The sequence below is a fragment of the Camelus dromedarius genome, chromosome 2 (assembly GCF_036321535.1).
Source record: "Camelus dromedarius isolate mCamDro1 chromosome 2, mCamDro1.pat, whole genome shotgun sequence".
NCBI classification, from domain to species: Eukaryota; Metazoa; Chordata; class Mammalia; order Artiodactyla; family Camelidae; genus Camelus; species Camelus dromedarius.
In genome coordinates, this window is record NC_087437.1 from 27,080,985 (window position 1) to 27,104,031 (window position 23,047).

General features: G+C 37.1%; 1 protein-coding gene and 1 long non-coding RNA gene across 3 annotated transcripts in view; one reads left to right on the plus strand and one right to left on the minus strand.

The window, feature by feature from the left end:
• Window positions 1–2,284: 2,284 nt before the first annotated feature.
• LOC135322621 (uncharacterized) lies at window positions 2,285–22,700 on the plus strand. Of its 2 annotated transcripts, XR_010383273.1 has the most exons (4): window positions 2,285–2,526; window positions 15,422–15,589; window positions 21,753–21,812; window positions 22,388–22,700. It is a non-coding gene; the product is annotated as an uncharacterized LOC135322621 (long non-coding RNA). The 2 variants fall into 2 exon arrangements; XR_010383275.1 differs by lacking the exon at window positions 15,422–15,589.
• The window catches only part of ERICH6 (glutamate rich 6), a 31,236-nt gene continuing 13,172 nt past the window's right edge, over window positions 4,984–23,047 (minus strand). The window contains exons 9-14 of the mRNA XM_031457801.2: window positions 22,699–22,766; window positions 21,696–21,841; window positions 15,463–15,548; window positions 13,635–13,790; window positions 8,660–8,888; window positions 4,984–5,247 (exon numbers count right to left, since the gene is read on the minus strand). Coding sequence (XP_031313661.2) covers window positions 4,984–5,247; window positions 8,660–8,888; window positions 13,635–13,790; window positions 15,463–15,548; window positions 21,696–21,841; window positions 22,699–22,766 — 949 coding nt within the window. The remainder of the gene's footprint in view (window positions 5,248–8,659; window positions 8,889–13,634; window positions 13,791–15,462; window positions 15,549–21,695; window positions 21,842–22,698; window positions 22,767–23,047) is intronic.

Here is a 23,047-nt window from a genome sequence, read left to right on the forward strand (position 1 = left end):
TCTTTCTCTTTGGATAGGAGCCCCTCTACCTTCAATGCCTGGAGTGAAACCTGTGACCCCTGCCCCTCTTTCTCCATGCTTCTGGAGGTCACTGTGGCTTCTGTAAGTGCTTGGTCAGGGGTAGGATTTGCTCAAGTCATCTCTGGTCCGTTCTTGCTAATCTGATGGTGTGGAAAGCTCCTTAAAGGGGCTGAGCGTATATTCATTTACTCATCATCTGGGCACCTGTGACTTTTGGGCTTCATTTGAATCACCTGTGATTCCTGCAGCCCGTGGACCTACTCAAGGATTACTAGTTGCTTTTAGGGGGAAATCCTGTGATTATTCTGAGCTTGGTCAGTTGACTTGCTCACTTTTGTGACTCCGCCTCCTCCCCTCACCCCACATGACATCTGGCTCCTGGGCTGGGATAGGTGCTCTATTTTTGGTGCTGCCTGTACTTCTTTCTACCTCTGCGTTTACCTCACTGGTCATGGTTTCTTTTTGTGTCTCCTTTTCTCTGAGGATAGGGAACTGTGATTTTTAGCTTTTCATCACTAGTGCTTGGCACAAAGTAGGCACTGAATAAATGTTTATTAAACAGATGAGCAAAAGAATGAATGGAGTGAACTCTAGATCTGGAATGAAAACTTGGTTTATTAACACATTCAATTTGGAGCGTGCCAGCTGCATTTTTGATAGAAGTTTGTAATCTGTGGCAGCTCAGCTCAAGAAAACCAGGTTTTCCACAAACTGATTGAAGCGGGATCTAGACTTTGAATTGAGTCAATTTTAGTCTATTTTCAAACTCAGCCATCAAGCACCAATAGAACAGCGGAGGGACACTGAGAATTTTGCTCCCTGGCCTTGTATATCATCCCTGGTAGAGATTTCATGTCATTCATTCATTCATTTAACATTCGTCAGGTGCTAATATGTTTTCATGTAAACAAGAAAACCAGAGGCTGATTACTTTTCCAGAGTGTTGTCACTTTGCTTAATAATTTGACACAGGAGAAGCCTCTGTGTTATCTGAAAAATGACTTGATAGGGCATCATCTCTGAAGAGTCTGGATGGATGTTACACTGTCGCTTTCATTTCCCAGTACTATGGAGCAAGCATGCAAAAAGTGGAGGCGAACAGAGGAGTTGTTTCCCTCCTAGACTCCTCTGTGCATTATTCAGTGTTGGGTCACCACAAGGTGTGACAGAGAAACTTCTGTGGGTCTCTTCCTGGCTCTGGACACGCATAAGCCTTTTTATCATCTGCTTTTGATTTTTCAGATTGGCTCAAACCAAGGTATTCCTAATTCCTGGATTTCACTCTGTGTCATGGAGGAAAAACTGACACAGAGCACTCCCTCCAAGGAAACATATAATTTAAGGAAGATCCACTAGCTTGTTGGTTATCTTTTCATTATAGGTTGTCTCAGGCCAACTTTAGTGAGGGGATTTAGGCTTTGTCAAAGTGATGCTTTTTGGAAAAAATTTTACTCCTCATTTCATATTATTTGCTTATTACCTCAACTATATTCACCTGTTTTAAAAGTACTTTCTTTTTCTATATTGGCTATATGCCTAAAAGATTCCTTACATTGTTTCTGGAATGAGTTGGAGCCTAAACAAAATCCATGACATTTGTTGTCTTCCAGGAAGAGGAGACAACAGAATCATCAGGACAAATAACTTGAAGTAAAATCTTTTTTTAAATTACCCTTTGTGTATTTTCTAACATAGTTGGGGAAAAAATGCATTTCCATGTTTTTAATAAATTACTATTAAAGTATATTTGCTTCTCGATGTGGTTGGCATCTCAAACGTTACCACTTTTATTTAGATACATCTATTAAAACAACTTAGACTCTAATAAAAGCTTTTGCTTATTTATTCATTCACTCATTTTTAATAAACTGGTAGTAAATTTACCAGTAAAAACGGAAATACCAACATTTCCATGAGAGATTTGTTTCCACTTTACGAACAAATACGGTGCATTTACTTAGCTTATTTTGTAGCTCTCTAATTTAATTTTCTACAGCTTTCTTTGGGGAGTAGAAATTCAGTTTTCTTCCTGTGTTTCAAAATTCTTATTGGCAATGACTAATTACCCTCTTCCCCTGCTTGAAAGGTTTTTTGTTGTTTTTTCCAAAACCACAACCATACACAAATATAGAAAAAGGACTGGAAAGAAGGCACAATATTAGAAATGGCTGTCTCCATCTGTGAAATTACGAATGCTTTTAAAATCATTATGCTTCAGTTGTGATCACTTTGTAATGCACAGAAATACCGAATCGTAGATAGTGCACCTGGAACTAACAGTGTTGCAGGTCAGTTATACTTAAATAAAATAAAATCTTTATACTTTACACAGTTGACCCTTGAGAACAGGGGTTTGAGCTGCGCAGATCCGCCTGTACTAGGATTTTTTTTCAACCATAGTACCACAGGCTACGCGATCCCCAGCGTGTTGAATCCGCGGATGCGGAACTGCGGATACAGAGGAACCGTGGCTACGGAGGAATGGCGGATGCCCAGGAACAGCAGGTAGGAACGGATGACTCTAAATGATTTGCAGGGGGGTTTGTTTTTGTTTTTAGTGTGCGGAGGATGTTGTTCAAGGGGCAACTGTGCTTTTCTGTAATCTTCCAGCATTTCTACAATGAGTCGGTATGGCTTTTGTTAGCAGGAAAAGTGTTTCCTGCTCGTGCACCATTGGAGCTGCGCGCAGGCCCACATGCTGGACGTGCCTCTCACGTCTCAACCCCGCAAGGCTTTGCCGGCTCACTTTGCTGCCAGCTTCACCTGGAGCAAAAGGTTTTCATTTCTTTACTCATCAGTTACTGTGAAGTGCAGACATGTACCTTCTCAGAGGTGACCGTTTTATCTGTCCAGAAGTGTATACATAACATTTAAAATATGCATAAACAGAAATGAAGGTCGTGTTGCTGAGATGAGGAATCAGAGACGAGGATTTGTAGTACTACTCTAGGCTCTAAGTACATCAGTAACTTCTTCAACATTTTCATCAGGAAAAACCTACACATTTAACGTTTTCTTCTCTGTCAATTTATGCAATATTGCTATATGACAGCTTTATGGCTTGAAGAGTTCAATTTTTTTTGAAGCAGTTTTTGTGAAAAATGGGGGGAACCCCCTAAATTAACAGAGTAGATTATTCAAAACTGATACTACCTGAAACAGGCATGTGGAAATGCAGATATATAAAATCTATGACATATTCCAGTGCAGTTTTGGTATATATAGATACTCAAAAAAAGATTTATTATTATTGTCATTTTTAACTGAATCTCTTAAATAAATATAACTGCCTTGAAATATAACCCTAATAGATAGTTATGGATATTAATGTTTTTCACTTGAAAACACTTTAATTTTTAATACATTTTTAAAGAAGCAACATAAATTCTCTTATTATACATAATAATCATTAAGATAATTTTAAATAACATTCTGTTGTTAAACTTTAAGCAACATTGGTAAAAGATGTCTCATTATCCTGCCAATCTCCAGTTAATCAAGGCCTTATCCAGTATCTACCAAGGGTCCAGCACCCCCAAAATAGTTTTTAATGATGTGATTGTTGTGACTGTTACTTGTCCTGAAGTATGCTGTTTGCTTAGAGCTGTACTGAAACATATTAGCTCAACTAATTAGATATTTCCTTCACCTGATAGAAAAATAAAATCTCACTTGTCAATGAAAAGGAAGAGGCAAAAGGCAAAGAGAGCGACCTAGCACTGATCAAGATAGGAGTCTAAGAACCTTTTTGTTTTTTAAACAAAGACAGCAGTGGAGATTAGCAAGAGTGGAAATGACAAAATAAGGCAGTCGAATCCTCAGTGTTAGAACAGTTCCTAAAAAGTAAGCTAATCAAAGGCAGCTTAAAATTTTAAAAAAGGTGGTGACTGGATTAGTACCAAGAACCAGCCTCCTGTCTCCCAGTAGCTTAGCTCCTTCCTGCTGCCTGGGGCTCAGCCCTCCATGGGTGGGATACCCCAGGCTTAGCCGCGCTGTCCGGTCCCTTCCCCGCACTTCCTCAGCAGGCTTTTAGTGGGAAAACAACATGATTTAGCACCTTGCACTGACTGGTGAATCACCGGTGGATGGGCATAATCCCTCTTGCTACACACTGGCACCAAGTTTGTTAATCACTTTAAGGGATGGCCCCTCCAACTACATTTCTCTCTCTTCTAGAGAACAGGGAGCCGAGAAGTTGGGGAGGCTCAAGAGAGGGCAGGGTGTGGTGCTTCAAGGACGTCTTTAGGGTTCTCCACGTCCACCTCTCAACTCCTTGTGCTCTAAGGCAACGTTATCATTGAGCAGAGGATGCTGTGCTGGGCTGTCATTGCAAATTCAGCAGCATCCCTCCTCCCACCCCTGGGAAGGGGAAACACATACTGTCCCATAATCCTTTCCCAGTGGGAGCCTGTTATGATTCCCCAGGGAGAGGCACCTGCCTGAGGTTTGGGAGGTGGAGAGGAGCAGCAGCCGTCGTCCACCAGCAGCGGGAAGGTGGACGTTCAGGGATGCAGTCGTTTGTTTGTTGCCTGCACTGAAATGTGAGGCTGCCGCTCCTCTGAGGAGCTCCTGCCACTGTCTCCCTTGATGGCCCTTCGTGGCTTCCTGAGATTCCCTCACTTCCAGTTTTCCTGGAAGCCAGCAGGGGTGTTCCTTGACCTTCACTTCCCCAGCCTTTGGGTGGAAGCACCTGGTACCTTCCGCTGTCTGTTTTCCTGACGGAACTCTGGCCGATGGGGACACTTCTGCTCACTTGCTCGTTCTCTGCTGCCCCGAAAGTGAGTTGTTTCATTTTCCAACTAAGAATGCAAACCAGTGAGGACTTGGGATGTGCTCTAAATTTGTAATACAGCACATTTCTTGGTATTTCCTAGTCATATACACTTTACTTGAAACCCGCCCCCCACACCCCCTGCTCCGAGAAAAACTCGACAAAACAAATGAAAGCACCATTATTCTTAGTTAAATGTTCTCATTTATCATAGCTGCTATTGTTTTTATTGTGTCTTGCTTTATACCAGAATTGTGACAAAGGGCAATTAGTTTTACAGAAAGTGAAGAAAGGTAGGAAGGTTGCTTTAATTTTTCCCAAACCTGGCTGGAGGGGAAATTCACACATCCTTCAAGTTTATGAAACAGGCGTCGGATCTTTATTAAACTGGCCAGCAGAAGAAGATCATCTCCATTCAGGTACCGGAGCGCTGGGATCTCCTCAGGGTTCTCTAGCTTTTCAGCAAAGAGAAAGAAAAGGAAACTCAGGGTCCAAGGGTGGAAATGTGACTGTGGAACCAGGAGATGGGAGGAGATGGAACCAGAGGCAGCACGAATTTGGGGTTGGATTCCTTCTTGAGTCTAATTATCTATAAACAGGGGCAGTACTGGAAATTCAAACCTGAATGGGTATGAGCTGAAATGCTGTGGAGATCTGAGAGACTAGGACAGGCCAGACCAAAAAGAATTTGGATAATTTCTTTCAAATGTGTAGTTTGTTCACGTCATTTAGCAGCATATGACGGGAACACAGAGATGCTGCAGGCAGGTCTCTGGGAAAGGCCCAATGTGGACAGCACGGTGCGTGTTGGCCTGGAGCTGGGAAGGCCCTGAGGGGCAGCCTTCCCCAGAGAGGCTAGCACCTGAGCTGGGCTTTTCAGAAGGACCAAAAGGACTAAAACACCGTTCTTCCTCCTAAAATGTGCCCCTTCTTCCAGGAGGCAGGTCCACATTAACCTCCCCAAGACCCTTCCTTGTCCTCTGCTCTCCCCACTCCCTCACAGCCTTCGGTGATTCAGGCCGATGCTGTCCCGTTGCAGCTGCAGGAAGGTGAAGGTCTGTTAGCCGGAGGTGTTTCCAGGCTGGGGCTTCAGGACCAGTCTCACTGGGGCACGTAGCCTCAGTGGGGCGGGCTAAATGCAAACCCAACTACTACCTCCTGCAAGCAGAGTGATCACTTACCTGCCAGAGATCCAAGAATTTGCAGTATCTTCCTGCATTTTCATCTCTCCCCACATTGGAAAGAAGGGAGGGAGGATGGGAGGGAGGGAGGAAGTGGGGAGAGGAGGATGAGATGGCTGAGTACTGAAAATGGATCACCATTTTTAGTTTTCCCTCAATCCCAAATCCCATAAAATGGCAGAAAGTGTTTTTAGAGAGTACATCGATAATAGTTCTAGAAAATAGGCAAGATACTCATCAACAGGAGTAATCTTAAGGAATTCCTGAAAATTGAGAAGCAGCTGGGACCACATCCATAGAGAGAGAAAGCACACACGTTCTGAGCTCAAAGTCAACAGCAGTGGAAGGAGGAGGGGCCCTAAGGAAGACCTGAGGATGGTCGGGTGGGAGGCAGCCCTTGCCCTGCCCTCTGTGTGAGCCACGGTGCCCCCAGGCTGAGGCTGGCTGCTGGGGCTCGCCTTCCACCCCTCAATGGCCCGTACCACTCTCCACAGCTGGCAGAATGTGGGAGAATGGGGATGCCCAACGAGAGGCACCAGGTTTATCTATCAGAGGTACTAATACTCAAAGAAACAGAGTTAGTAGCCAGAGAAAGGTCTTAGAATATATATATATATATAGTGTTATTATTTTCCTACGGATTTGAGAGAATTGTTGTTGTCAAGGAAAAGACATATCTGGAGGATTCAGATCTTAGCTCTATGCATACAGAAAAAAAGATATGTTAACAATGTTAGAATAACCATTAAAACACAACATATTAAAAGATTGAGTCTGTCAGGTTGAGGAAAGCAACAAAATCCAGTTATATGCTGTTTGCCAGAGACACATCTAAATCAAAGCTACATAAAACGGTTGAAAATCAAAGGATGAAAAAAATGTACAAAGCCAATGCTAACTGGAAGAGAGCATGTGTGGCAATTTTACATCATAGGAAATAGCATTTAAGGCAAAGACCATTATTTTAAAGGGAAATTGGAAATAATACTGATGATACTAAAATTTTTTCAGAATAACAAAACTCGCTGAGACACAGAGTCATGTAGTGGGCTCAGCTGCAGGGCAGCTAAGTGAGCTGGCCCAGGGATGAGGGCTGTACCTCACCACGAACACAGTCGACCCCTTTAATTTTCTAACCACAGAGCTTCAAGACATATAAAGCAAAACCTGATAGAAATAGTAGGAAACATGAACAGATTCACCATCATGTTGGGAGGCTTTTACACATCTCTCAGAAATAAACCAACAAGACAAAAAGAATAGAGAGAGAAGTGTGAATAGAACAATTAGACATATACAATTTTGTGCCAAAAAGTAATACACCTTTTGGAGGGTCAAATATACATGGAGCAGTCATAGATTATGTCATCAACCACCAAGAAAAAATGAATACATTTTAAATAGCAGAAAAAATTGTAAGCTATATTCCTTGACCATTTAGAAATTAACAAGAAAGGCGGTAGTAAACTTTAAGAAACTATTTGAAAATTTGATAACTACTGAGTTGAAGAAATCAAAATAGAAACTATAAACTAGGGGGGGAAAATGAAAGCATTACATATTAGAATTTGTGACATACATATGGCCAAAGAGGCACTCACAGAGTATCAGGGTGGAGGTGGGGGTAGGGGGGCTGCGAATTTACACAGGGTGTCAGGAAAGGACTTTGAAAACTGAAGGAAGTGTAGCAACTATGTGCTAAATGGGGCAGGGGGAACATTTTAAGTTGAGGGGATAGTAAGTGCAAAGGCCCTGTGGCAGGGACATGCCTAGTATTGTCTAGCACAGCAGAAAGGCTAGTGTGGTTGGAGTAGAGTGGGTAGGAAACAAGGGAATGTTAAAAGAAGAGAGTCCAGATCACATGTGGTATTGCAAGTCAGGATCTTGGCTTTTACCCTGAATAGGATTAGAAGTCACTAGATAGTTTTGACTAGACTTATGTTTTCAAAGTATCACTCCCACTTTCACGTTAGAATAGACTTTAGGAAGACTGGAAGGTGGGAAACTCAGTAAAAGGCTATTGTAATAATTCTAACAAGAGGCATATTGGGTACATGAGGCAGACAAAGGTGACAGTAGTGAAGGATGCAAGGAGTGCAGGAGTCTGGAGATATGTTGGAGTTTACAGGACTTGCAGATAAAAGATGTGGGGTTGTAAAACTGAGAGCAGGGTAACTACTCCAGAGTTTTGGATTTGAGCAACTGAAAGAATGCAGATGCCATTTTCTGAGATGGAGAAGGCAGAAAGTAGAGCGAGCTTTCAAATCTCATTTTGCTCTGTTAAGTTTCTAATGCCCTCCTGGACACCAAGTGGAGATGCAGGGTCAGAACCCAGCTCTCCTGACAGAGCCAGGAGAGAAAGCCAGGGGCTTTCTGCTAGAGCACACAGAAAACCCAACAAAACACAAAATCCTAAAACCAAATCCCCAAAGCTGCACTACTCAGTCACAGAGGGAACACTCATTAAATGTGTTATGAATCAAGTCTGAACTAAAAGGAATTTCTAAGGAAGAAGAAACTGTAAGGCTGCCTCAAATCCATATGAAACTTTCAGTATTTTTTCACTGAATTCCAGAATTCACAGTAGTGCACAGTAAATTACACACAAGTATAATCTATCAGTAATAACATAATTTTACTCTTATTATTCTAAATAGTTTAAACTGTTTTAAAAAAATGTACCTACCTTCACTTTGGTTCCGACACTGATTCTTGCCTGTTGGCCCATTGCTAGAAAAGTGATTGAAATCTTGTCTTGTTCTAAGATGCGGATTCCAACATAATGGTTCAAAGCCAGAAAGACAGGTTTAAATGAAACAAAGGGTGAGGAAGTGACAGAACTTGACCAATTCCAAGCCCTTATTCTGTTGCCAGCTTGATCTGAATATTGACCGCCCAAGATATTGATGTATACCCTGGGCAGAAAGGAAATTAAAAATCAGAAACAGTACCATTATAATTCAGCCGTGAAACTAGCCTTGTCATTTGCTAACCAAGGGGAGTAGCAGTTTATACTAGCCAATAGCATTATGAATAGTGGAGAACCTCAGGTAATCTTAGGAGTGATAACACTGTGGCCGAATTCTATATTAATTTGAAGTGCTGGATATAATTCAAGACCTGCTGATAAACCAAGATGGATCCAAAGGATGGAACCAGGATGGAAAATGATGTGCTGGGGAGGATGAAGAGGGGGCAGAAAGGTTGTCTGGATGAGAAGAAATACAGGAAAAGAGGCTCTTCCTGAAAGAGGGGAGAAGACCAGTGCTTAGACTGTGCCAAAATGAAGGCCAGTGGGAATAAGTCTGGGGAAGGCCGAACTGACCTCAGTACAGAGAGCAGTTTTCTAATAATACCCAACAACTGGGGGTGGGGAGGAGTCCTTCAGGAGGCCTCTCATCAGGACCAGGTGTGGGCAGGAGAGGCTCAGGGAACATCTCTGACATCACTGTTGTTCAGAAGAGCTCTGTAGTGGAGCAGAAGGGGGAACAGAGACCAAAGAGGCTTCCCCAATCTCTTAGAGTCGCTAATGCCACATTTTGCTACAGTACCTACAAATACAGCCCTGAGCTGTCAGATCTAGCAGCACTAGTGAGCGCCTTTCTACTCAGTTAGCTCCTTCTCACGCTCTCACCTTTTTCCATCTTGGATCACCATCTCTTTCTTGAGGAGAGCGAACAGGTATAGTAGTGGCTTAATTTGATAATAAATTATTTTTTTCAACAAGATGAATTGGCTTTGAGGGCCAGCTAGAGTAAGATAATTCACATCTTATTTTCTCAGTTTTGGTTAGTGGCAGTAATCTTATAGCAAAAGTACAAGTGAGAAATTGAGGTGATTAACTTAATTGTATCTGGGAAGAGGGAGATTTAGTTTTATCTTGCTATGTGGGTTAAAATAACATTGGGCTAAAATTATCTTGAGGAATTTTTTATTTAATAAACTTTCTTTGAGTCTATCCTGTGTACAGGTAACATGTTATGTAGTGGTAAAGATTCAGGGTGAACTTCAGTCCAGCAGGGGATGTGGGTTTGCTACATAAGGCAGCTAGAGGGGCTAAGAGAGCATCAGGGAGTCACATCAGAGGGCACAGGATTTCAGCTGGTGGGTCAGAGGGCTTCACTGGTAGGGGAAAAGTTCTAGAAGCCAGTGACCATCTGGTGACGATTAATATCATGCCCTACCACATGTAATATAGAATTGTTTTAATTGTATAGTCAGTTACAATGTGTCAGTTTCTGCTGTACAGCACAGTGTCCCAGTCATGCATATACATATATATTCATTTTCATATTCTTTTTCATTAAAGGTTATTATAAGATATTGAATATAGTTCCCTGTGCTATACAGAAGAAACTTGTTTGCTTATTTTAGTCTATTTTTATATATAGTGGCTAACATTTGCAAATCTAAAACTTGTAAATTTATCCCCTGGTAACCATAAGATTGTTTACTATGTCAGTGAGTCTGTTTCTATTTTGTAGATAAGTTCATAGTGACCTTTTATTTTTTTTGGTTCCACACACGAGTGATATCATATGGTGTTTTTCTTTCTCTTTCTGGCTTACTTCACTTAGAATGATGATCTCTGGGCCTGGGTCCATCCATGTTGCTGCAAATGGCATTATTTTATTCTTTTCTATGGCTGAGTAGTATTCCATTGTATAAATATACCACAACTTCTTTATCCAGTTATCTGTTGATGGACATTTAGGTTGTTTCCATGTCTTGGCTATTGTATATAGTGCTGCTATGAACATTGGGGTGCACATATCTTTTTGAATTAGAGTTCCCTCTGGAAATATGCCCAGGAGAGGGATTGCTGGATCATATGGTAAGTCTATTTTTAGTCTTTTGAGGAATCTCCATACTGTTTTCCATAATGGTTGCACCAAATTACATTCCCACCAGCAGTGTCGGAGGGTTCCGTTTTCTCCACACCCTCTCCAGCATTTATCATTCATGGACTTTTGAATGATGGCCATTCTGACTGGTGTGAGGTGATACCTTGTAGTTTTGATTTGCCTTTCTCTGATAATTAGCCATATAGAGTATTTTTTCATATGCCTATTGGCCATTTGTATGTCTTCATTGGAGAATTATTTGTTTAGGTCTTCTGCCCATTTTTGGATTGGGTTGTTTAGTTTTTTGTTATTACGTTGTATAAGCTGTTTATATATTCTGGAAATTAAGCCTTTGTCAGTCACATCATTTGCAAATATTTTCTCCCATTCTGTAGGTTGTCATTTTGTTTTGCTTATGGGTTTCTTTGGTGTGCAAAAGCTTGTAAGTTTAATCAGGTCCCATTTGTTAAGTTTTGCTTTTATTTCTATTGCTGGGTAGACTGCCCTAGGAGAACATTGCTAAGATTTATGTCAGAGAATCTTTTGCCTGTGTTTTCTTCTAGGTTTATCATGTCTGTATTATATTTAAGTTTTTAAGCCACTTTGAGTTTTATTTTTGTATATAGTGTGAGGGAGTATTGTAACTTCATTAATTTGCATGCTGCTATCCAGTTTTCCCAACACCACTTGTGGAAGAGACTGTCTTTTCTCCATTGTATATTCTTGCTTCTTTTGTCAAAGATTAATTGACCATAGGTCTTTGGGTTTATTTCTGGGCTCTCTATTCTGTTCCATTGATCCATATGTCTGTTTTTATGCCAGTACCATGCTGTTTTGATTACTATAGCTCTGTAGTATTATCTAAAGTCTGGGAGGGTTATTCCTCCAACTTCATTCTTTTTCTTCAATATTGGTTTGGCAATTCTGGGTCTTTTGTGATTCCATGTAAATTTTAGGATTATTTGTTCTAGTTCTGTGAAAAATGTCATGGGTAATTTGATAGGGATCGCATTAAATCTGTAGATTGCCTTGGGCAGTATGGCCATTTTAACAGTATTGATTCTTCAAATCCAAGAGCATTAGAATTGTTATTGACTCTGAAGAATAAGTAGAAATTCTCCAGTATACTTGAGGGTAATGGATTGACTTCTGTTTTGGACTAGAAGTACAAATACCTCTTTGTGTCTTAACTTTCTCGAGTACTGGCAGAGTGTTCAAACTCTGTCAGTTTTTGGCAGAGTTTCTCAAGATGAGATTGTTATACCTGTAAATAATTTAAAGGGAGAGAATCTCTTTCTGAAAAGCTTAAAAAGATTAAATTATATTTGAAGTTAGAATCCCAATTTCACTTTCTCAGGCTAAATGAAATAATATGAAGTCACAGAGTATATAAGTTAATAAATCAAAATGGGATCAGGATCTTAGTTTCTCTAGAGATTTTGTTTGTATGTTATTGGTGGTGGTGGCTATAGGAAGCTTGTTAGGAATATATCTCAAACAGTAACAACACAGTATAGTAGTTGTCCATTGCAAATTTTTTCCATAGATGTGGCAGTTTAACATTATCAAGGCATAGGCTCTAGAGAGGCTTAGGTTCATATCTCAAATTCCTAGGGTGACCATATAATTTATTTAGAGGTTTTTTCCTAATATTAAAATCATATAGTTAATATTTTCTTGCTGTTGGTATAAAAAAAATATGATGAGTTTTCTTTTACATAGTTGCCTAGGATTTTTCCCCTGAGAAGGATATGGAATGATATAAATCAAAAATTTCTCTGAGTTGAATATTACCATCTAAAGACCATTAATGTAAATAAATCTTCTTAAATATATTTTTGTCATTTAAAAGGGAAAAATAAAATTTTTACTTATAAAATGAATAAGTTCTGGGGATCTAATATATAGCATAATGATTATAGTTAATACTGTATTATATACTTGAAAGTTGTTGAGTGTATCTTTTTAAATTAAAGTATAATTTGCAATGTTGTGTTAATTTCTGGTGCACAACAAAGTGATTCAGTTATATATACATACATATATATTCTTTTTCATATTCTTTTTATTATAGCTTATTACAAGCTATTGAATATGGTTCCCTGTGCTATATATTAGGACCTTGTTGTTTATCTATTTTATATATAGTAGTTTGTATCTGCTAATCCCAGACTCCTAATTTATCCCTTCCCCTGCTTCCACCTTTGGTAACTATAAGTTGGTTTTCTATATCTGTGAGTCTATTTCTGTGTTGTAAATAAGTTCAATTGTGTCATTTTTAAGATTTAACATGTAAGTGGTATCATATGATATTTGTCTTTTCCTGACTTACTTCACCAAGTATGATAATCTCTTGGTCCAACCATGTTGCTGCAAATGGCATGATTTCATTCCATATTATGGCTCTGTAGTATTTCATCATATATATCTGTGTGTGTATATATATACATATACACACACACACATATATGCCACAACTTCTTTATCCAGTCATCTGTTGATGGACATTTAGATTGCTTCCATATCTTGCCTGTTATTAATAGTGCTGCTATGAATATTGGGATGCATGTATCTTAAATGTTCTTGACACAAAAAATAAATGGTAATTATGTGACATGATACATGTGTTAGCTATTTATGCTTTGGTGGTAATCATTTTGCACTATATAAGTGTATCAAATCAACATGTTGCACACTTTGAACTTACATGTTATATGCCAATTATATCTCAATAAAGTTGAAAAAAATAAAAGGGAAAAATAACATTTCACAAAATCCAAGAAACAAAATGGCAGCAGGAGGAACTTAGAAGCCTACCAGACATTTCCATTGGAATGATAGCAGGAACTTCTGCCAGAAGAATCTAGCACTGCCAGGATTGCAGGGTTAGTGGGTATGTCATCTTGGACTATACAAGTGAAGCCATTTGTCTTGTTGGGCACTCGGATGATGGCTAGGTTCCCAGATGGGTAGCTGAGATTAGATAAGGTCATTTGGGTTATTCTAAAGGTCTTTGACTATTCTGGAAATAAATTCAATTTATGAGAGAGCCCTTTGAGATGATAAAGCGGTCTAAAAATAAATGAATGAAATGTACTATGTTAATAGAATAAGAAGCAAAAAATAGATGATCATCTCAATAAACACAGAAAAAGCATTTGACAAAACCTTTTTATGATAAAGACTCAATGAACTAGGAATAGAAGGGAACCTCTTCAACCTGAAAAGAATGTCTAACAAAAATCCACAGCCAACATCATACTTAATGATGAAAGACTAGATGTTTTCTCCCTAAGATCAGGAACTAAACAAAAATGTCCCCTCTCCCTTCTTCCATTCAACATTGTACTGGATGTTCCAGTCAGGAAATTTTTATAAAAGAAAAAGAAATGAAGGCATCCAGATTGGAAATGGAAGAAGTAAAACTATCTCTACTTGCAGATGACATGCTCTTGTATTTAGAAAATCCTGAGGAATCCACAAAACAATGTATTAGAATTAACAAACAATTCTAACAGGCTAAAAGATCAATATGTAAAAATAAATTATATCTCTTTACACTGGCAGTGAACATTTTGAAAATGAAATTAAGAAAATAATTTGATTTACAATAGCATCAAAAAGAATAAAATATGCTGAGAATAATTCACTAACTGTTAATATTTAGTTCTGTCTAAGCTGATCAGAAATCCAGAGGTGAAGTAAACAACATTGATTCTGAATCATTTTGAAAATCAGTCATATTCTTCAAGGGAATGAAAAAGATTTAAAGCCAGGGCAGAAAATGACAACTAATAAAGTTATTTTTACAGCTTATTCCTGGGGCTTGACTAAACATCCAGGCAGCTATGACTAAAAGTGACTTTCTCTTAAAAAGTGAGGCCCTTAGTTCACCAAAAAAGTCCTCCTCATTTCATTATTTTGTTTTGTTTTACTTTCCTGTGTCCTTTATGTTGAAATAGCAAATGGCCCGGCCATCAGGCAGAAGTTCAACTGATCAATAGCTTAGTGTTCCACAAAATGGATATTGAATTTTTGCATTAAAAAATAACATGCTGCTCATGGATGTGTAAACTGGTACACATTTTCTGAGGGGCAAAATCTATTAAAACTTTAAAATGTCCATAATTTCTTACATAGAATTTCTATTCCTATGTATCCAATTCAAGGAAATATGTGCAAATTATGCACAAAGCTGTTCATTTATTTACCTGTTATATATAACAGCCCCAAATTGTGAAACCACCTTTGACCTGTATTAGGGGGTAGGTTAAATCAATTATAGTACCTCCCTATGATGGAATACCATGTGGTTATAAAAATGGTGTTGTATCTCTATATTTATTGCATATTAATACTCATAACTTTATTATTTATTGTATTTACTGTATAATATATCATATTATGTAAAAGGGCAAGTTACAAAATATGAAAAACTTGTTGAAAAATTAATTTTAAAGAACTATATAATTGCTTATAGGAAAAAGTAAAGAAAGATGTATAAAATGTTAACAGCTTTCCTCTGGGTGGTAGGATTTGGGGGTAATATCTATTTTTTTCTTTATATTTTTCTATCTATTTTTTGTCTTTTTCTTTTTATGAAGAAATAAAGCTAGTGCAAATAACTTGTTGAAAGAAAGGATACAATATTTGCGTTGTGCCATCTGGAAATGAAGTCAGAAACTTGCTTCCGTGTTTATAGTGCTTCTCGAAGAGCTCATTCCTCACGATCTGTACACCACGGAAAATAAAGGGACACTTAACTGTTTCAGGTACAACACATAGAGTGTGACAATAACAGACATCCTCCACTTGCTTGACAGCAATGCAAACCATTTCTTAGTTTAAATGTTTGGTTCTGTATCAGCAACAGGGAACAGTCTTTAGGAGTCATTGAAGATTGTCCCTAGCCCCTGCAGAAAACTTGATAAAACCCTTCTGGCAGGTGTCTGATGTTACATATCTGTTGGAAGGGTTTTTTGTTGTTTGTTTTTATTGAAACAAAATTTTTTTTAACTCAATAGGCAAGATAGATGACAGTAATTAGGCTTCAGTCAGGATTATATTTTAAGTCATCATCATAGCAAACACTTAAGAAGAGCTGATCATATGCGAGGTATTTTCTTTTTAAAATTAAGGTATAGTTGTTATTACAATATTATATAAGTTTTAGGTGAACAACAGTGATTTTACAATCTTTAATCACACATAGTAGTCTGTACTTCTTAATCCCCTCCTCTTACCTTGCCCCTCCCCCCCCTCCCCCCACTGGAAACCACTAGTTTGTTCTCTATATCTATCAATCTGTTTCTTTCTTTGTTATATTTACTAGTTTGTTTTATCTTTTAGATTTTACATGTAAGTGATATCATACAGTATTTGTCTTTGTCTGACTAATTTTGCTTAGTATAATGCCCTCAAGGACCATCCATCTTATTGCAGATGGCAACATTTCATTCTTTTTTATGGCTCAGTAGTATTCTGGTGTGTGTGTGTGTGTGTGTGTGTGTGTGTGTGTGTGTGTATTACATCTTCTTTATCCATTCATCTGTTGATGGACAGTTAGGTTGCTTCCACACCTTGGCAAGTGTAAATAATGCTGCTGTGAACATTGGGGTGCATCTATCTTTTTAAATTAGTGTTTTCATTTTTTTCAGATATATACCCAGGAGTGGAATTGCTAGGTCACATGGTAGTTCCATTTTTAGTTTTTTGAGAAACCTCCATACTATTTTCCACAGTGGCTGCACCATTTTACATTCCCACCAGCAGTGTACAAGGGTTCCCTTTTCTCCACATCCTCACCAACATTTGTTATTTGTGTTCTTTTTGATGATAGCCATTTTGACAGGTGTGAGGTGATATCTCATTGTGGTTTTAATTTGCATTTTCCTGATGATTAGCAATGTTGAGCATCTTTTCATGTGCCTATTGGCCATCTGTATGTCTTTGAAAAAATGTCTATTCAAGTCTTCTGCTCATTTTAAAATTCTGTTTATTTTTTATTTATTTACTTTTACCTTATCCACATATTACTATAAAAGCAAAAGAAGATTGAAAAAAATCCAGCTGTGGCATAATGTAGGTATTCTATATCCTAATTGTAGTGATTACATAACTGTCAAAATTCATAGAGCTGTACATCTAAAAATGTGAGCGTTACTGTAAATTATACTTCAATAAACTGTATACTCCAGAATAAGCTGCAGCATCTGGTGTATTCAAGGCTCCTCTTGAAATTCATTTGAGCAAAACACTAGTGGAGTCTGGGAAGATTACGAAAGGAGTACAAAGAGATGTTCCTTATTATATCTCCAAGTTTAACTGTTTTCTGTGTAAAATACTCAATATGGAAATGGATTTGTACTCAACAATGTTTTATAATAAACTAAAGATTCAGTTTAGTTCTATTTATTCCTAATTTTAAATTGTAATAAAACAGATACAAGAATTCCTAGGGCTAAACGATGCATTAAACAATTTAAATTTTCATGCAAATGTTGCCATTTATTTTGAAAGATAATACATTTTTCACTTTTATGAAATATGACATACATTCAGATCAGTGCTAAAATATGCTATTTTGTTAATGAGTAATTATGAAGTGAACACCCAAGTTATCACTATCTGGGTCAAGAAACAGAGCAGTGCTGATGCTCCAGAAGTGCCCCCGGTGTCTATCCCAAAGTCAGCGTTCTTCCTTCCTGGACGTAAGCACTAGTCTGATTCCATAGTAGTTGTTTTCACTTTTGTAATCTCTAAACAATAGTTTAATTTTTCCCATTTTGAATTTTACATAAATAGAATCATACATTGTGAATTTTAAAAATTTTCTTTTTGTCAACATTATGTTTGTAAGATTCATACATGTCCCGGTGTAGCTGTAGTCCAGTAACTTCTACTTGTGTATAGCATTCTGTTACATTACTTCATCACTATCTAATGACCCATTCTATTGTGAGTGGATATTTGAGTTGTTCCCTGGTTTTGGCTTACAAGCAATGAGACTCTGAACATTCTTATGCATGTGTGCTGGACCCAGAGGTAGAACTGCCGAATCCCAAGATGTGCCTGTGTTCCACTTGACTAGATATGATCTCCAAGTTGTTGTACCAACTTGTATTCCCACTAGAAGCAAATAATAGTGAGGGTGGTTCTGTATCCTTTCCAACACTTGATACTATCAGAGTTTACCTTTTTTTTTTTTTTTTTTTTTTTGCCAATAGTGTAGATACATAGTGATCTGTAATTGTAGTTTCAACTTTCCTTTCTCTCCCAGGTTACTAATGGGGTTGAGCACCTTTTCCTGTGTTCACTGACCATTTGAATTTTCTCCTTTGAGAATTGGTCAAGTTTTTTAGGGTTTTTTTAGCCGATTTTTCTATTAAGTAGACTTTTTTTGTGTTGATTTATAAAAATTCTTTATACATTTAGTTTATCCTTCGTATATCATATGTGCTGCGAAGTGTCTTGGCTTGTCTTTCAGATTTTAATTGCAATTTATCAAATCCTTTATGGATGCTGCTTTATTGAACTGGTTAGTAAACCTTTCCCTAACCTGAAGTAATAAAGCTATTCTCCTATATAAAAATAATCTTTTTAGTTTTGCATTTCCCATTTAGGTCTTTAATCCATTAGAACTGATTTTTACATGATGTAAGGTATGCTTCCAATTTCATTAAAAATATGGATATTCAATTGTCCCAGCACTCTACACTGAAAAGGTTTTCCTTTCACCATCACTGTGCAGCCATCACTGTCATAAATCAGGTGTCTGTGTGTGCATGAGTCTGATTCTGAACTCTTTATTCTGGATCATGGGTTTCTGTATTTATTCTGCCCCACACTACACTGTCTTAATTGCTGTATTTTGTAATAGATCTTAGTATCTGATAGAGCATGTTCCCCTCCCTCCCAGCCGACGTCTTCAAGAAAGTCTTGGCTATTCTAGGTTCTTTATATTTCCATGTAAATCCCAGCGTCAACTTGTCAAGACCTCCCTTCCCCGAAAACACAAATCTTGTTAGAATTTGAATTGCGGTTGCATCGGATCTATAGATCAATTTGGGAAGAATGCCATCCTTCAAATATTTAATCTTCCAATCCATGAACATTAGGTCAAATTTGTGAAATGGGTTGTTGAAATATTCTATTGTATTACTGCTTTTTCCGCCTCAGTCTAATAGTCCTCTCAATTATCAATTATTTGATAATTATCAAGTATCCCATTATGATTATGGATTAAATTTTTTTCCTTTTACTTCTGTGAAATTTTGTTTCATATTTTGAGGCTAGGTTAATATGGGAAATATTTTGTAACATTATACTTTCCTGGTGGATTAAAACTTCTGTCACTATGAAGTGGTGTTCTACCTCTGGTGTTGCTGTTTGGTATTTTTATGCTACATCATTTTTGTTTATTTATATTTAATCTTTTTGTATCTTGTATTTATTTTAGCTATGTCTCTCATAAACAGTATATGGTTGGAATTTTTCCTTTTATAAATTGTCTGACAGTCTTTGTTTTTTAACTGAAGTACTTACATATAACTACTGACATTCTGTTTGTCCCCTGTTATGTGTTTTTCCTTTTCCATCTCCTTTCTTGTTTCTTGACGGGTATTTAAAATAAGTTACTCTATTTTTTGCTCTACCTCCAATAGCTTGGAAGTTATACTCTTTGCTTCTCTTATTTTTCTGGCTACCCTAAAAATTTTATCAAGCAATCTTAACTTATCAAAGTCTGAAAGTTAAGCTATGTATTTGCCCTTCTCCTAAACCAAAGGCTTTAGAACACGGTAACTGCATTTAGCTGTCTTCCCAAATCACATACTATTTTTTCATGCATTTTTATTCTATACTGTTTCTTGAAACTCCATGAGCTGTTATTATTATTATTATTATCAGCCAGCTATTAGTTTTATCCATATATTCCATAAACACTTTCTTTACTCTTCATCTTTCTTGAATCTCAGACCATCCAACTACACAAAGAACATTCTTTAGAATTTCCTTTAGTGAGAAGCTACTAGTGACAAACTGTTTTGCTAGACCATTTCTATTTGGAGCACATTTTCTTGAAAGATATTTTAACTAGGCACAGCCTTCTAGATTGTTATTTTCTTTCAGCACACGGAAGACATTCTGCTCTGACTTCCATTGTTGCTTTGGGGAGGCTGATTTCTAACTGCTTTCTTTTAAATCTAAACAGAACCTTTTTCTTCCCTCTGCTGATTTTTAGGTTTTCTTTTTGTCTTTGGTGTTTTGCAGTTTTACTATGATGTGTCTAAGATTTTTTTTTTAATTCATCCTGCTTGGGATTCATGGGGATTCTTAAATCTGTAAATTGGTCTCTTTTATCAATTCTGGAAAATTATCATTCATTATCTCTTCAAACACTGCCTCTGCCTGATTATCTTTTCCTCTCCTTCTAGGATTTTGAACAAATACATTTTAGACCCTTCATTCTGTTTTCATATTATATACACTTTTATGTATTCCTTACCTTTTTTTTGTCCCCATGGTAAATTTTGATAGTTCTGTTTTGTTTGTTTGTTTAACTTTTCTTCCAGGTCATCAGTTTTCTCTTTAGTTGGGTCTAAACTGCATATAACTCTCATCTTTTAAGTTTTTAATTTCAGTTGTTGCCTTTTTCATTTCTATAAGGTTCATTTTCTTTTCAAACCTGTCTGTCACTTTATGGGTTTCTGTTCCCTCCATATATATCTTTAAGCTAATCTTCTGCTTTCATAAATAGAGTTAGATTACTTCAGTTTTTAAAGGCTTTGTAGGTCTTTTCTTATCAGATACATTTCCTCTGGGTTTTCAGTTGTGGTGTTGAGATTACTTGTGTTTTTAATTATTTTTCACTGTGTGCTGGTAATTAAATTTGAAAGGTAATTTGTAGGAGTAATTTGAGGTTTGGATAAGTGACCTTCCTTCAGGCAGGATTTGGATTTGATTCTGTTAGTCACCTCAGTTCACTGTCACCCCTTAAATTCTTTGTCGCCCAAAAGAAACAAAACTGGTCTCAGAAACTTAATTTCTAGGGATCTATTCGGAGGAGCTATACTTATATAAAAATAAATTTATTCACAAAGATATTCAAAGCAATGTTAGCATAGCAAAAGAATTAATAACCTTTATGTCCAATACCAGTGGAATGGTTAAATAAACTAGATGAAAAAGTACATAGATACTAAAATGATGTTAATGTAAGCTATATTATATCATGGAAAAATTCTTGATAATTAAGTTAAAAAGAGATAAAAATTACAATTATAATATAATTCCAAGTGTGTTAACAAAAACCTGTGCTTAAAAACTCTAGAACAGTGCTGTCTAATGGAACTTTTATTACCATAACATTTTTCTGTATCTGCCCTGCAATATGGTTGCCATTAGTCAAGCTGTTTAGCATTTGAAATGTGACTAGTGTGACTGAAGAATTACATTTTAATTTTAATTATTTTAAATTTAGATAGCCATGTGGAGTATTTGCTACCATACTTGGCAGTGCAGATCTAGGTAATATTGAAATATTAATAAATATTAATAATGATTTTTGGGATGTGGGTGAGACTTCTAGTGATTTTCTCCCATTCTTTTTAGTTTTTAAAGGCTTCCAAATTTCCTTACTATACAGCTATCACATTTTTAAGTAAAAGGCTTTAACTAAAATAAACCTTCATAAAATGTATGTAAAGCATTATTATAAAGTATAGTAGAAGTTAAAAGGCCAAGTCTGTACCAGTTCTTTTTGACAAATAGCTAAATGTGTCATGTAGCCAAGCTGCCTTATTCATCATGATAGCTTTCATACTTTTAGGTCAAACTGATTTTTAAAGAGTAGCGTATTAAAAATTACAAGCTAATTACCTTTCCACATGCTATCCTAGAATCACAACAAAAAATGGATATATTTTTTTTGTCTAGTTGAAAATGAGATGGCTCTTCCTCATCTGACTCTTTTTCTGGAATATCCATGGAAAGTTGGTAAGAAATTGTTTTAAAGTGCTTTGTATCTAATAGGAAAAGAATCACATGAAAGTACATACATGTTTTACATTGTCCAAAACCACTCTCCTAAAATGAAATTTCAAACTCTCTTACAAATGCATTGATTCATCTGACATTTTTTTTAATGGGAGAAAAATGAGAACCTTCATTAAATTAAATTGAGGGCTCTCTTTTGTTAAAAAAAGAGAACATTCCTTTGCTGAAAGAACAAAAATGATGATTTCCATTCCATTCTGGCCTTAGTTCTCATAGGAAACAGTTGAACACAAAGGAACTTTGCACTAGGGATTTAGTTTAAAAATACACACACACAATCTATCTATCTTCTCTAAGTATCTTTTCAATAGCTCTGAGTGGTAGAGGAGGAGCCCGTTGCTTAGAAAGATTAAATAATTGGGCAGCCTCTAAGGAGAAAAGCAGGGGTATAAATCCAGAACTTCTGATGCTAAAGTCGGGGCTCCTTCAATACCAACAGCACGACAGCTTTACTGGCCAGCCGACTGACAGGGCCGGGCCATCTGTAAGACAGGAATCTGATTTGTTTTTGGCAGATTTTCCATATCCCAGCTTGAAGACAAAAATGGAGTGTGTGCTGGATAAAACGAGAGACGGTGAACTCAGAAGCTCTTTACAGCTGTCTGTGAAGGGCTCTATGGATGTTGCTAATTTATTTCAATCAGTAACGACGGTGAGTTGAACGCTTAAAAATTTCAGCCAGATTTTCTGAGCCATTTCAACCAATGCATTGACTGAAGTGAAAGTTTTAAATATTGTTTTTTAAATATGCCAGTTTTAGCTCTTGATCAAGCATATGAGTTTTCTGAGGTATAACTGTATATAACATGCGCGTCAATGAACTTACCTTCTTCGGAGAAACTAGTCTGTTGTTTTAATACTGCATAGTGTTTGGCCATTTGTCGCTCCTGTTTTCTACAAAATCAAAAAATATGCATAAATCGGAAATGTGTTTGAAGCTTAAAACAGTATACTATAAATTTTTACTATTCAAATGCCATTTCTTACTATTTTTATGTTATTACTTATAAATACAGTCATTTAATCAGTGTGCGTATTTTTCTACTCTGTTTAGTGGACAGATTTCTCTAATGTGGGAATTCTGAATTGCCCTGGGAATTTGGGATTGGTAAATTTCTGCTGTAAGTCAGTGTGTTCACTGAGTTTCTGAAAGCTTCTGACTTTCATCACATCCA